At 35.8% G+C, this 16254-nt stretch overlaps 1 protein-coding gene across 1 annotated transcript; it reads left to right on the top strand.

Moving 5' to 3' along the window:
• Positions 1–6168: 6168 nt before the first annotated feature.
• On the top strand, positions 6169–15367 carry LOC116168131. Its single transcript, XM_031483803.1, has 3 exons — positions 6169–6189; positions 7124–7314; positions 10483–15367. Exons 1-3 carry the CDS (start codon positions 6169–6171, stop codon positions 15365–15367), a joined length of 5097 nt encoding a protein of 1698 aa, XP_031339663.1.
• The last annotated feature ends 887 nt before the right edge of the window (positions 15368–16254 follow it).

Genomic DNA, 16254 nt, shown 5'->3' with positions numbered 1-16254 from the left:
TAGGGTTTTTGGTGGAATTTTTAGGTGTCCTCATTATTACGGCGCCAAATTCTACGAGGGTAATTCAAACTTAAGACGACGTTTTGAATTACACACTGGAAAATAGCCGTCTTTAGTTACTTCTACGATTCATCAATTTGAATAAATCTCTGTGAGAGGCTGATGGCTGTAAAATTATCCAATCTCAGTCCTAAAAGCTGTTTGGTAGTGGTGAAAAGAGAATAACTAACCAATGAAAATTAATTAATTAATTATTATTTAATATTATATTAATATATATTATTATTTTATTTATTAATTAAAGACCGCCGCCATACCCATTGTGCCATTGTTGGGCGTTAAAAATTTACTTAGTAATTCAGAGAAGGGTTATTTTGCACTAAAATTGGCATTCGCGTTTTGGTGGTCCATCAAGTGGCCGAATTTTAGTCACAACTTCGTTGGATGAGTCGTTTGAAGATTTAATGACAAGTGTCAAACAAAAATCTGAATTTGTTGCTCGTGAAATTGAAGGTGTAGTTCATCAGTAATTGCGTTTCCTTGGTCAGACCAACTTAATTTTGGTTATTTCTTTGGACAGACTGTGAGTATTCACTTTTTATTTCTTGAGATCTCTAGAATTCATTTATTTGTTTTGTATGTCCGTTCTGTGATCGGATTGTGTACAAGAAGGCTTTATGTCGTCTTATAATTGTTATTACCTCGTTTAGGTAATTATGCGTTTCTTCTGTTTAATAATAAATTATTGTAATCTCAGGTTTAGCATTTGCATTTAATTTTGATACTTCTGTTTCTATTAGGGGCTATAAGCGCATATCTGGGAACAACTTTTTGCATATGAAATAAAAATTCTCGACCACGTTAAATTGAGTAAGCCACAAGTTGCTCCATCGAGGTGCAAAGTAGGTATCGTTTTAACGGTGCAAAATAGCATCCGTACAATTGGCGCCTACTTTCTACATTAAAAAAAACCATTGGTCAAAAAAACATGATTCATGTCATTACAAAGAATTACAGACGCACAATCGGCACCTAATTCGTGCACAAGGAAAAATGGTTTTAAACCAGATTTAGTTTACATTACCATTTAGGATTTTTAAGTTTTATTAGCACAATGTTGACAAGGCGCACGGAGACCGCCCATTAATTTAGCATCATAAGGTTTTCTTGTTTAACTTTTACATTTTAAAGTTACTGCAATTAAAAGAACTTGTGTGGTGTGGAACATAGGTATACGGAAGCTCTGGAAGCTCAACCTTGTTACAACTTTTGAGATGTGATTAAAAAGTCGCCTCCTTCATTTATTAAAATACGTCAATTCGACAAACGATTTGCCTCAGATTTGTTTTCCAATCGATCTGTGACAAGTCGTTTTCGATCAATTTTAGGGGCGAAACTATTATTGTCCTCGCTCGTTTTTCAGTCAGTTTTTCGTCTGTGTTTTGTTATATAATCGCACTAACATAACTTTTCTCACTGTGCTGGACTCTCAAGCGCCTAATTTAATACAAAAATTTGTTTCCCGATCGGCCTGAGACAGGTGGTTTTTCGATCGACACCTGAGATTTGCCTATTTTGCTAAATTAGAGGGGCGATTTTATCTTAAACGTTTAACTTTGTATCTTATTATTATTATTGTATTTGAATTTAAAAAGTAGGTTGAATCCCAGCTCTTCTGTACTATAGGAATTGATTACATACTTGAACCTGCACCACTTGCCGTTTGTGATGAAACATAGGTTAGGGGTCCATCGATGTCCTTGCATTTAATAAAACACCAACTACAATTTATTACATACCACATCATACAATATTCCAAAACCTATTAAGTACTTATGAAGTTGTCTTTGTCGCTTGCCCTATGAATAATGAAAAATGCATTAGAAGTATGTCAACGCAACATACAATAACAACTTGTAAAATAAATAAGAGTATTTTTAACTTGCGTAACATAAAGACGCTGATTCGTTCAGGAACAATGCCCACAGTGTTATTATCTATATATAACAGCGCGGTGTATCTGAGCCTGAGGAATGTATTCTAAACTACACGAAATCAATAATACATCTACCCCCAACTAACCTTTAAGGGTTCCTCTCTTAGTAGTTGGAAACTAATAATTATATACTTCACTGTTGACCGGCATTAGATGAGTATGTGGGTTGAAATTTGTCTAATTTGAACCGTTCTTGCAAGTTATTGAGGGAAGGGCGCATTCTAGGCGAAAGTCTTTTTGATCAAAGTCCGTTTATTATAGTTTTGAACTAGTTCACACAGAGACAATTTTGAGCTCTAATCATAATTCGGAAGCTCAAGCTTTCCCGTATGTTTATTTTCCTAACAGAAATATTAATTAATTTTTCTCTTAATTTTAATGGAAAATTTCGTCACGCTAGGTTGCAGAATCTAGTAGCGGTCAGACCTAAAGCTTGTCGAATGGGATTGGATTTGGGGAAAAGCCTTAAGGCTTTAACCCAGAGTCCTAGACGATGAAATTTTTGAGCAGAATTTGTGAGCGGCTATCCAGATTTCTTAGAATTTCCACGAAACCGGGGCGCGTTTATACGTATAGGTTGGGGGACGCCAAATTTATCTCGATTGACGAATATATTCCTTTGTTTCGAAAGGAATTATTTTATACTGTTAACTGTGTTAGATCGAGCAAAAAGAATAAAATTTTCACTTCTAAAGGCCGTTGCAGGTTTTGCACACTTACAGATTCAGGTAAAAGATTTTGCATGCGACGGACCAATTTCCCTCAGCTTTTGCATACGCATTCCTCTAGTAGTACTGCACAAATTATACGAGTACAATAATTTACGAAAAATATTACATAATAGGGGGGTGGATTGGGTCACAAATAAAAAAAGGTTGAGAAACGCTGCCTTAATATAACATCCAACGCGTAATTCGTGACATTAAGACAACTGTGCCAAAATGTGAACGTAAATTTTGTCAAAAGGATCGATGCCTGTAAACGTGATCGTGGTGTAGATTTGCATGAAATTATTTTGCATTTTTAAACTGTAGGCTTCATCACCTTTCAATAAAAGATTCTGAAACTTTTATCTAAATTATATTTTGTTTCACAACTAATAAGAGTGCGAATCTGGAAAGGAGTAGCATTAGGAATTAGCTTTTCGTATTACGCCAAAAAAGCAACAGCCTCGTAAGCAACTGTCAGTGTTCCCAAATATCAAACCAAAATAAATAACCAATATTGTAAATTAGTAACAAGGTGTCTGGAGGTCTGAGACTTATAAATTAGTTTTCACACCTTACTAGGTTCTTGTACTGTACGGCACTGCTGTCAGCTTTTTTAGTCGTAGGAAATAATAAGCCGGCATATTTCGAAATATAAAATTTATAAATGGAAAAGTTAATTTGTTCTCCAACGTGGAATAAATACTGTACCTATACTCGTATCGGTTGCAATGAATATTACACAATTTTACAATAGTATGTCATTACCATCAATAAAAGAGGTACGCTCGAATTGACATCCCTAAGCGACGACTCTTGTAACATTAATATCGAAAAATGAACGGATGTACTGCATACATACACATATAAACCAAGTTCAATAAAAGGGAACATTTCACCCGATTTATTCTTCTCGTTAGAAATTAACAAAAAAAGGTGCTCCAAGTTAAATTTCCCTGCAAACAAGTTATATTTTGTAACAAGGAAAGTATGAGAATCTAGACGCGAGGCGTGGTATTAGGAAGGGTAGCACCCTCAGTGTTCCGTTCAAATGCAAATTATATGGCAATGTATTGAAAAGTTTCCTTTTTAAGAACAGAGGGTGCTGGTCAAATGCTTGCCGTGGAATAACAATTATGTAACAATGAGAAAAGAACGCAGTTTTAAGAAAATCTTTCTAATTTTCTACCTGTAACAAGAACATGTTGCTGCGGCAATAACACTAACTTGAGCCACTCCCGCAGGTATATGTAAAGTTTTTATCACGCCAGTTGATCAACGGTAGCTTAATTTTACAAACGTCGATGCTTATCTGTGTGGATTGTACTCGCTCGTATAATTCGATGCGAGTTATATTACATTTCAAACAGTTTAACTGTTTGCTTAATTTATTTGGGATTGTATTTGTTGAAAAATTGTTGACACTTTCATACTTTTTACCCTTAAAATATGTGTGTGAAAAAAGCAGATAAGGTACTTAACTGTGTAGACGTTGTTTTTAACGTTTTAATTTTAATTTAAATATTCATCAACTTTTTTTGTCATGTTTAATATGCTTCTTGTACATTATCGAACAAGAGCACTGTCAGAATATTCGACACATCATATTCAACACCGAACTATGTTGCTTGACGAATTTGCCAGTTGCCTTATTCTTTGATGAGATCTATTCGAAGGTTGAAAAACATAATCCTTTGTAACGTGTTGAGCAAACTACACCAAGTTATAGTAATCTTTCCATGGTTTCTTCGCGATCTGCTTTCACAAAGATTGTTATTTCTCTTAGATGTATTAAAGACAAACATATTTGTTAATCAATTATTGTCTTCCAGTAACGCAAACTAAGATAAAAAACAACGGAATATTCATACTTTCTTTTCACTGATGTTGAATATTTTTGAAAAATACTACGCCATGGAATTATTTCAAACAACGTTAACGATGTTATCAGTTGATTAATTCTATCGTATATTTAAATAAGTATAATTGCTACGGTTACTGTCCATATTTCAGCGATTATTTTCAAATGTAAAATAATTGCGTAATTAAATATTTACCTATTCAGGAAATAATTAATAAATATGCCGAATATACCGCGTGCTTAAAAATTTTTCGTTGTTCATCAAATTGTTTTGGTAAGAAGAAACATTTCTGGGCAATTTTCCACCCAAAATGTCATTGTCAAGTTGAAAAATTCATTTTAGACAAAAACAGAAAGATGGATTCCATTAAAAAAAAGTACCAACATTGTTAGCACGTTAAAATATTTTATAGATGTCGAAGCTTTACACGGCGCCCCTCCAACTAGAAAGCTCACCAGCCGCCACTGAATTTTCCATCCTTTTCTCGACTAGCAGAGGAGTTGTCATAGGGCTAGAAAGTTGAAAGGGGGAGGTTCCACTCCTGACATTATATCTACGCTTTCGTTTCATGATAGCGCCGCCCGGGGCGAACGACCCCTACGCCACTGGAGGAGATAATTCTATTAAATGGAAAGATTGATTCCACCTGTAAAAATATTGTGGGAAGGGCGCCCACCTTATACCATCACAATTTCTTCAATTTTCCTCCTTGAGCTCTTTAGCGGCAGTATGTAACATTTTAAATGGCATGTAGGTGGCACATCGTTGGAAGGTTTCCATAAAAACAAATTTCAATCAGTCATTTTTAGCGAAATCTGTGAATTTCTTCTTTCCGTTGTGTTCCTTAACCCAAAATACCACAATTTTAAAATTCATAGCATTCCGAAAGGAGGTAGAAAACGATTTTGGCCCATATATAAGAAATCGCGCGGTTTTGCACTTTCGGCCTAATTTTTAACATTTCAAACCTTGATCCCAAAAACGTGGGTCCAGACGCCATCTTGAATATTTCCCTTCCGGTCCATTTTCAGACCTGGGCATAGGCAGAATTGGATTCAAGAGGGAGACCACTTGTAACTCAATTGTTACCTACACGAAATGCTTCTTGCATGAACAAGGAGAGCTTTTCCTGTAAAGTGACCCTGACTACATGTTAAAATTTGACTATGGGCTATGAGTATCCGAAACAAATTCATAAATAGTACAGTTATTTAATTTATTTTAGATTCGATACTTTTTACGTAGAATGTATACTCAGTGACATGGAAATTGCAACACCAAGAAGGAGTTGGAATTTTTTGACCAAACTTGGCAGAAACGTTTAGCTACTAAAAGGTAACAATTGATTAAAATTTCATTCATATGGATCAAGTGGGAATGGCTTACTTGACAGTTCTTTCATTTTTTTCTAGTTTTTTTATATCGTGTACGTTTTGCGAGATTTTGTTCAGTTCTTATTGTTTTCGCTTTTAATCGTTTCTTTTGAGGCTGTGATCATGCCTAGATACGCCAAAGTGGAAATTACCGCGAATTAAGAGAAGTTGACAGGTGTCGTTGTTAAGTATACACTAAAATCTATTGTAAAATACGAAATGTGGCAACAATGTATTTTGAACTAAGTGAAGTGAGTAACAGAAAGAAAAAAAAATGAAAAATGGCGAAGATAAAAATGGTTCGTTGTATTTTATTAAAAACGTAGTTAAATAAAAAGTTGTTCGTTGTATTTCTATAAAAACGTAGTTAAATAAAGTTCGTTCGTTGTATTTTTATTAAAAGTCGTATTGTTGGTTTGGGCGGAGGTGGTTTCTCGTTCACAAAAATTGCAAGTCACCTTAACCGAAGTCAATCCACCATGATTCGTTGCAATCGGCCATGGATTTGGGAAGGGGCAGGATCGTCGTAGAGAGAAAAGGGAGGGGGAGGAAAGGGTGGGGGGCGAAAAAGAACAATGAAGTGCGGGATCGCCATCTTTGACTTATGGCAACACGAAACCGATTCTCTAGTACCAGGTCAATTGCCGATCAATTGTTAGCTAACGAAGGTCGTCCTGTAACACTTCGAACGGTTTACCGCAGAATCAGAGCTTACGACTTGCAATCCTATCGGCCACATCTTTTGTTACCATTAACAGCTCAACACCGCCAGCAGCGTTTGGAGTGGTGTAGGTTGCGACTGCACTGGAACCTAGAGTAGCATTGGGTGGTGTTCAGTGATGAATCCCGATTTTGTTTGGGTATGCATGATATGATGGCCGTATGAAGGTCAGCCGAAGACGTGGAGAACGTCGCAATATTGAATTTTCTGTTATGAGGCATGTGCACTAAGCTGTGGGGACTATGGTATGGAGTACTATAACTTATGGGAGTAGGGCTAGTTTGTTATTCATTCGAGGTAATATGACCCCCCAGCGATATGTGGATGACGTGATAGAACCCGATATTCTTCCATCTCTTCAGCAGTTGGAAGACCCACTTTTCCAGCAGGATAATGCCCCTCCCCACATTGAAAGACGTTCTATGGACTTATTTCCACATGATAAGGTCAATTTCTTGCCATAGCCACCCAGATCTCCCAGTATATCGCCTATCGAGCAAGTTTGGGACATTATCAAGAGAAGACTGATGAACTTACCGCATCCTCCGCAGACGCTGCAAGCTCTACACAATGAATTAGAGGTTACTCACAGTTGCTTGGGACACAATACCTCAAAAGGAAATCGGCCGTCTGCTAAAATGCGATGCTACGAAGCGTAAGGGAGTGCGTAACCAATAGGGAGGGACTACTATTATTATTAATAAAAATATGTTTATATTTCATCCTTTTTCTTTTAAATTTTAATCAATTGTTACCTTTTAGTAGCTAAACGTTTCTGCAAAGTTTGGTCAAAAAATTCCAACTCCTTCTTGGTGTTGCAATTTCCATGTCACTGAGTATATTATACTCGTATTGCTTATACACCCATTATAGTTCGTATATATGAATTACCAATACATTTCAATTTGTAAGTGTATCACTAACTAAGAAAGGCGCATGCAAGCGGTAGGAGAAAGTGGAAACAATACGCAAAGTTCCTTTCACAAACATTTCCCAGCGACTCTGCATTATTAATTTTTTTGTACATTTCGTGCCAGAATCTAAAAAAATAAACCCAAATTGTGAGTATTTTCACAGATATTCCTAAAAGATAATCCGCGACTTTTTTAATTAGTAACAACGTTGCGGCACTAATTAACATACTTAGCGCGCTTTCATTATCATACGACTTAAATTTAAGTTTTACAATCATGTTAATTTATTCCTATTCGTGTCGAGTTATTAACAATAACTACTGATCGTAAGTTTTACGAGTTTTTGACAAGCTTTAAAATAAACATACTACTAATTTAAATTTATGTATGTACATGTATTTAGGACAGTTTATTAGGGAAATAAGGGTCTTTAGACTTTAGGCATTGATGCCACATACTACCAGTTGCCTGCAACCTTTTGTTGTCAACATTAAGTGCAATGATAAAACAAACAGTTAAGTAATCGTTGTTCCATGCACTGTACCGTTGAAACGACACGTGAGTTATGGAAATGTTGAAACGGTTTATTTAAGCTTTTCATTGCAGAATAACCAAACATTCGCATTTATGCAAGTAAACATGGAGTATGGTGATTGATGTAAATTCGGTAATATTGTAATGGCTATGATCAACTGTAAAAAATAAATTGATAACCTCCAGACTTGATGTTCCACAATTAAATTTGCCATACTGTCCTAGACACGGATATGTATGTAATTATGCATGGATGTCGAACGAATGAATTATAGACGTTACGATCTAGTAATAAAATAAAGGCGTCTTTAATATGAGTCATCGATTTGTAATACGACATCCAATAAGAAGTGCACAGGGAAACATATCACTCCGCGAAATATAAAAGTAGAAGATCGTATACAAAAATGTAGAGCAGATTGAAAAATTGCAATAAAGCTTTAAAGCTGGCATAACATGATCTTGAGGTAAAAAGTAAAAACCTTTTTTCCTTCACAAATCAAGGAATCTGTTGACAGAAAACGTTCAAAGACACAAATAGGATTAAAACGACTTGAGGTATTGTCATTCGGTTTGTTAGTATTTCCCGAAAAGTTATACCTACTTTAGCTTTCTGCAGAATTGTGATGAGTTTCCATTTACTTTCTAACCATATTCCATATTTAGTCCTGAAAAAATTTTAAGGCGTTTGTAGCTAAAATAAAATGGGACTGGTAATAAATATAACATGCAGTTATAGGGTTTAAAGTTAAGAGAACGTCGTATACAAAATGTCAACCATAAGAGTTGTTATTTAACCATTTATACCTGCTACCATCTGTTAGGAAACAGGTAATAGAATATTTATGATTTCTAAAATGTGTTGGACAGAGATAGGCTTTTCTACCTCTACAGCATTGGCACACGAATTCTGGTCGTAAACAATTTATGAAGCGTTAATAAGTTGTTAATCATAACATTTTAATTGATATTATCACTTTGTTTTCAAGCTGTATGCGTACCTCAATAACAGAATAATTTGTATTGACACACAGAAAACAATTAATTGTTTGTCTAGAATGAATGATTGCAGTTGTAAAGTCATTTCATCACTAGAAAATATAGGAATAATATGTATTTTTGATGGTTGTTGGTTTTAGATAACGTTGATAATTAAATAGTTCACCTAAAAAAATTGTGCGATGCTTCAAATGTTGTGTACTGTCTTGGTCATCTTTGCTATACAATTAGCCATTGATAAGATAACCCACTTTATAACTTTCTGCGTATAAAGTGACGGGGGCTTATTAGTTAACAAGCATTAGAAGGGAATACCGCAAGGTTCATTTTGGAACTCTTTTTCTTTCGTCTTATAAAAGAGACACTACTATTTGTATCTGAATTAAGAATGCAATACACATGTGTATGCTAAATTGCTAAACCGATGGGTAAAGATATAAAAATGCGTATTTGGAAGTTAGTTCACTTATTCTGGCACAATGATCAAACTAGAAGCATCATATTTCAGAGTATTTTGACTATTTATTTTTAATTTAGGAATTTTGAAGTTTTTTGTATAAAATCTGTTAAGTAAGTTAAGTATAAAACACTAGTTTGTAACAGTCAGTACCAACCAACCACCTTGAAAAGGGAGAAATTCCATGGTCAGGTAATTAAACCGGTTACCTTAAACAAAAGCACGGGTTTGGGACAGATTTTGTAACTTTCTATTGCATTCCATTGCAGTCGTTGCTAAGATCAAGATGTATTTATATAGCGGTTAAGTTGAGTTAATAAAATTATTTTGTTCTTAACGAGTAATTCAATATTCTGCACTGTTCCTGTGGTGCAGAGCAAACATTGGTCCTTCGAGCAGGATAGTACAAAAATCAACGAACAAATCGCGAAGTATGTGCCAAGAAACAAAAGCAGCGACAAGATTAGCAAAACAATGGAAACGACTGCAGTAACCTGGTGAGTGAGCTTTCCTCTGTATTCCTTTTATAATCTCTATTATGATACTGTACATTTCAACGAATTATAATGCCAAAAACACGTAATCAAAGCGCAATTGCCATTAGTGATCAAACAAGTTCGGAATTAGAGCCAACAATCATGGTAGACAATTTAATAATCAAACGCGAAACAATTTTCTCTAAATTAGCCAGATTTTCTGACTATATTTTACAACCGGAAGCGCACAACATTTTTGAATTAAAAGTTCGTATTTCAAAATTAGAGCAATCGTGGGCAGAATTCGAAGATGTTCAATCAGAAATTGAACTTATAGAGAAAGGTGATGAACAAAAAAATGAACGTGGTAGATTTGAAAACGAATACTTTACATTATTTGGAATAGCTTAATCTCGTCTTTCTGACTTATCCCTTGGTAACAGGCCTAGTAGTAGTTCTTCCGAATCTAAAAACATCCCAGTGAAGTTACCAACGATAAAACTTCCGACATTTAGTGGTAATTACGCTGACTGGATTTGTTATTACGACACGTTTAATTCATTAATTAATGTGGATGATAATTTAACCAATATACAAAAATTCCACTATCTTAAATCAAGCTTAACAGGTAGTGCGGCTGAGGTGATTGCTTCGTTAGGTGTTTCAAATGATAATTACGCTATAGCATGGAACCTCTTAAGGGATCGCTTTGAAAACAAAAGATTAATAATCAAAAACCATATAGGGGCATTAATTAACTTACCTAATGTTACAAAGGATTCGGCACAATCACTTAGACAATTATTAGATACGATAAATAGTCAATTAAGAGCGCTTAAGGTACTAAATTTACCAATTGAACATTGGGACGCAATCATTATAGAGTTAATTACTATAAAATTTGATTTTGCAACAAATAAGGAATGGGAATCCTTAAAATTTAATAATGACCTTCCTACCTTAAAGGAAATGATCGAATTCATAACGCATAGATGTAAAATGCTAGAGTCTATTGGCAAGCAAACTGATTCTCGTAAAAATCATGATAATCCTAACGTCAAATCCTTTCAAACAAATCAATCACTTCGATCAGGTGTTAGAACGGTAACCTCGCATGCCACTTTTTCGGGTACAATTACTTGTGTTATTTGCAAGCAAGCTCATTTTATACAACAGTGCCCACAATTTCTTAAGTTAACACCCGATAATCGTATACAAGAAATCAAAAAATTGCGTCTATGTTTAAATTGCCTAAGAGAAAACCATCTAATCGCTAATTGCAAATCAATTCATAATTGTAAGGTCTGCCGTAAACGACACAACTCTTTACTTCATCGCGAACGTAATCATGATTATAATACTACATCAAACGAATCTGCTACAATTACTAGTCCAACTGAGGGAGCAAATGAAACTATATCAAATACTTACGTGAATCATTGTAGGGAAATTACCATCAATAAATCAATCATTTTATTATCCACGGCACTAGTTGATATTTACGATATTTACGGTAATGTTCATTCCTGTAGGGCATTGCTTGATGTCGGTTCGCAATCAAATTTCATCTCTCAACCTATGTTAGAACGTCTCAAGTTAAAAACCATACCAGTTAACATTCCCGTTACCGGCATAGCGCAAACGAGCACTTCAATTTCTAAACTTACTAAGATTACGCTAAAATCTAGGTTTAACACTTATAGCGCAAATATTGATTGCTTAGTAATTCCAAAAATCGGAGGTAAGGTGCCCACGCACTCGTTCCCAATTAATACCCTATTGATACCAGAAACAATTAAATTAGCGGACCCAGAGTTCCACATACCTAAGGATATTGACTTGTTGCTGGGCGCGGAACTATTCTGGAACTTATTATGCATCGGACAAATAAAATTACCCAACAACCAGCCATATTTACAAAAAACAAAATTAGGATGGGTTATCGGTGGCGAGTTAGGTATACCTTCACAAAACATACGTTCTTCTTGTAACTTTTCAACAACACAACTTGAAAATCAATTAGCAAAATTTTGGGAAATAGAAGCTGTAGAATCTATTGCAGGTTTGACGAAGCAGGAAATACAATGTGAGGAACATTTTAAACGTTCATATTCTCGTAATAGTGAAGGGCGCTTTATAGTTAGGTTACCATTTAAGACAAATCAGTTTCAATTAGGTTTATCTAAAGAACAAGCGGAAAGTAGATTTCTGGCATTAGAATCCAAACTGCATCGAAATCCTAAATTATTAAACGATTATGCAGATTTTATTTACGAATATCAAAAATTAGGTCATATGGAGGTAGTTCAGGAATCACAAGAGCTTAGCCAAACTCAGTCGACATTTTACTTGCCCCATCACGCGGTCTTGAAATCATCCAGCCTAACTACCAAGCTTCGAGTAGTATTTGATGGCTCGGCAAAATCCACAACTGGATTGTCGTTAAATGATACACTAATGGTTGGCCCTACTATACAAGAGGACTTAGTTTCAATTTTAATTAGATTTAGGAAACATCAAGTGGCTTTTGTCGCCGACATTGTAAAAATGTATAGACAAATATTAATACACCCTAACGATAGAGATTACCTTAGAATTTTATGGCGAAATCACCCTAGTGAATCGCTGAAAACCTATAGATTATGTACAGTTACTTATGGAACAGCCCCTGCGACATTTTTAGCGGTAAGATGTCTGAGTGAGATAGCTGAGTTAGAACGGGCTAATTTCCCTTTAGCTCATGAGATTATAGCAAGTGATTTTTATGTTGACGATCTGATAACGGGAGCAGATACGTTGGAGCAAGCAATAGCCATACGCGATCAAGTAGTCACGGCATTATCAAGGGGTGGGTTTCAGCTAGCAAAATTTAGTTCGAATAATCATAAATTGATGTCTGACCAATTAACTAGACACTTAAATGCGAATATTAATCTAAGCCCGGATGGGGACATTAAAACATTAGGTTTAGTTTGGAACTCTAACCACGATAGCTTAAGGTATTCATTTGATGTAAGCAATACGGCGTCAAAGGTAACAAAACGGACCATCTTGTCCAAAATTGCTCAAATTTATGACCCCTTAGGATTAATAGGCCCTATTTTAACAAATGCAAAGCTCATTCTACAACAACTTTGGGCAGCTAAGATCAACTGGGACGAATCTATTTCCATGGAATTGCATTCCCGATGGACTCAATTTCTCCAAGGCTTAAATGATGTGCACACTCTTAGTATCCCTAGAAATGTAGTTCCGGTTAGCAATCCAATCACTACACAAATTCATGGTTTTTGTGATGCATCACAATTGGCTTATGGTGCATGCGTTTATGTTCGATCGACAGATGCACACGGCAATTATTATTGTCACTTACTTTGTGGAAAATCGCGCGTAGCTCCATTAAAACTTATAACGATTCCGAAACTTGAGCTGTGTGGAGCGGTATTATTAGCAGAACTAGTTAAGAAAGTAGTAACAGCAATCAAATTACCTATTAGTCAAAATCAAATATTTTACTGGACCGATTCTAAAATAGTCTTAGCGTGGTTGGCATCACCCGTGCAGAAATGGAAAATTTTCGTAGCTAATAGGATATCTAAAATACTTGCGTCTTGCGAGACCAAGCAATGGCGTCACGTTCGGACACACGATAATCCAGCAGACCTTATTTCCCGGGGATGCTCGGCAATGTATCTAAAAAATTCGAAATTGTGGTTTACAGGGCCCTATTGGCTTTTACGAAATGATAATCAATGGCCTGCAGAAAACATATTGGGAGAGGAACTTGAACTCCCAGAGGTACGCAAGGCTCAAACTCATGTTAATTTCATAACACAAGGAGACATTCCTGAAATACTTGTGAAATATTCCTCATTCTCAAAATTACAAAGGGTCATGGCTTACTGTATAAGATTTATACACAACACACGAAAATATCCGAAGTTAGGCGGGCATTTAAGTTCACACGAATTACACAATGCTAAAATTCAGATTATCAAAATGACGCAAGCTAGCACCTTTCAAAATGAACTTAATTCACTACACGCAAAAAAATCTCCGGATTACAAGGGACAACTTAAAACGTTAAACCCCATTCTAGACAGTGACCACGTATTACGAGTAGGCGGTAGGTTGACCCACGCAAACATATCATATTCCCAAAAGCATCCAATTATTCTGCCTCATGATCATCATATTACAAGGCTCATCATTTTATATGAGCATATAAAACACATGCACGCGGGACCTCAAGCCACACTAGCTGCCGTGCGTCAATGTTATTGGCCCATTAATGGTCGAAATCTAGTTAGAATAATTATCCATAAATGTGTTATATGTTCAAAATGTAGACCAGTTATTAGGGATCAGTTTATGGGAAATTTACCAAAGCACAGAATAGAATCAGCTAGACCATTTGTGAATTGTGGTATAGATTATGCTGGCCCAATCCAAATTAAAAACTGTTTTGGGCGCAGCAAAGCGGTAACGAAAACTTACATAGCACTATTCATCTGCCTTTCGACAAAGGCTATTCATGTTGAGCTCGTATCCGATTTAACATCTAAGGCATTCTTAAACGCCCTCAAAAGGCTCATGGCTCGCAGAGGCAAAATTTCTAATATATATTCAGATAATGCAAAAACATTTGTTGGCGCTAATCACGAACTTGTCAAAATAGTCAAACTTGTTCAGTCTAAGGATTTTCTGGACAATATTAAGGATAACTTGAGTAAGGATAATATCACTTGGCATTTCATTCCTCCTAGAGCTCCTCACTTTGGAGGACTTTGGGAGGCTGGGATCAAATCATTAAAGTTTCATTTGAAAAGAGTCGTTGGTAACTCTATACTAACCTTTGAAGAAATGTACACTGTCTTAACCCAAATCGAGGCATGCCTCAATTCGAGACCCCTTACTCCTCTATCATCCAACCCTGATGACCTTTTACCCTTAACCCCAGCTCACTTCATTATTGGAGAATCTTTGGTAACACCAGTAGAACCTGACATGGAAGAAATGAAGATGAACCGGTTATCCAGATATGAATTAATTCAAAAACTCAGGCGTGATTTTTGGAAAAGATGGTCGCGAGAATACCTTTCGACGCTTCAAAATCGTACCAAATGGAACATCAAACGCAGTAACATTCAGACCAACCAATTGGTGATCTTGAAAGAAGATAACTTACCTCCACTTCAATGGCGTATGGGGAGAATTATAGAAACTCATCCAGGCGGTGACGGTGTTGTGAGAGTGGTTACTATAAAAACACAAAACGGCGTTGTTAAAAGATCAGTGTCCAAAGTGTGCGTATTACCAATAGAGTAGTTATATTTATCTTAAAAGCTCCGCTTTTTAGCGGGGGGAGTATGTTAAGTAAGTTAAGTATAAAACACTAGTTTGTAACAGTCAGTACCAACCAACCACCTTGAAAAGGGAGAAATTCCATGGTCAGGTAATTAAACCGGTTACCTTAAACAAAAGCACGGGTTTGGGACAGATTTTGTAACTTTCTATTGCATTCCATTGCAGTCGTTGCTAAGATCAAGATGTATTTATATAGCGGTTAAGTTGAGTTAATAAAATTATTTTGTTCTTAACGAGTAATTCAATATTCTGCACTGTTCCTGTGGTGCAGAGCAAACAAAATCCGAAGGAGCATATTCAAAAGTAAAGTCGGTTGATCCATCTTTCTGTATGTCGAGATTCTTGAGAAAAAAAGAAACATCAATTTTGCGACATCTGGGGATTTTGCACCCCAACTGGAATATTCCGGACCCAATTCTTTTAATGTAGTAGTTTCTTATATGCTCTGTAATTAAACCTGGAACTAAGAGGTAATTTTAACTTATGTCATAGGCAGAATTTGTTTTGTTTGGGCTCTCAAAATGCCTACAGTCCGCATAATCACCCCTTTAATCAGTATGTCGATCAATTAATTGTGTTCACGGTTCTCCCAGAATATTTTTATCGATTTCGGATTGTTTCCATTCCTAAGTTTCTTCGCACAAAAATTACGTGGAACGTTTGGATGTTAAATGTCTGCTGCAATCTTTTCATAAAGCCAAACCCATAAAATCAAAGTTTGGAAAAATCCGTTATTTAAACACATTTAACTTTTAACTTGAAAAATTAATAATTATCTATCTCACCACCTAGTAATGCCTCTAACCTCTTCTTTTTGCTTTGTTAATAGGAATGGGAGTTATTAATCA

The sequence above is a fragment of the Photinus pyralis genome, unplaced genomic scaffold (assembly GCF_008802855.1).
Source record: "Photinus pyralis isolate 1611_PpyrPB1 unplaced genomic scaffold, Ppyr1.3 Ppyr1.4_LG4, whole genome shotgun sequence".
Taxonomy (NCBI): Eukaryota; Metazoa; Arthropoda; class Insecta; order Coleoptera; family Lampyridae; genus Photinus; species Photinus pyralis.
This window is presented reverse-complemented; position numbering and strand designations above follow the sequence as displayed.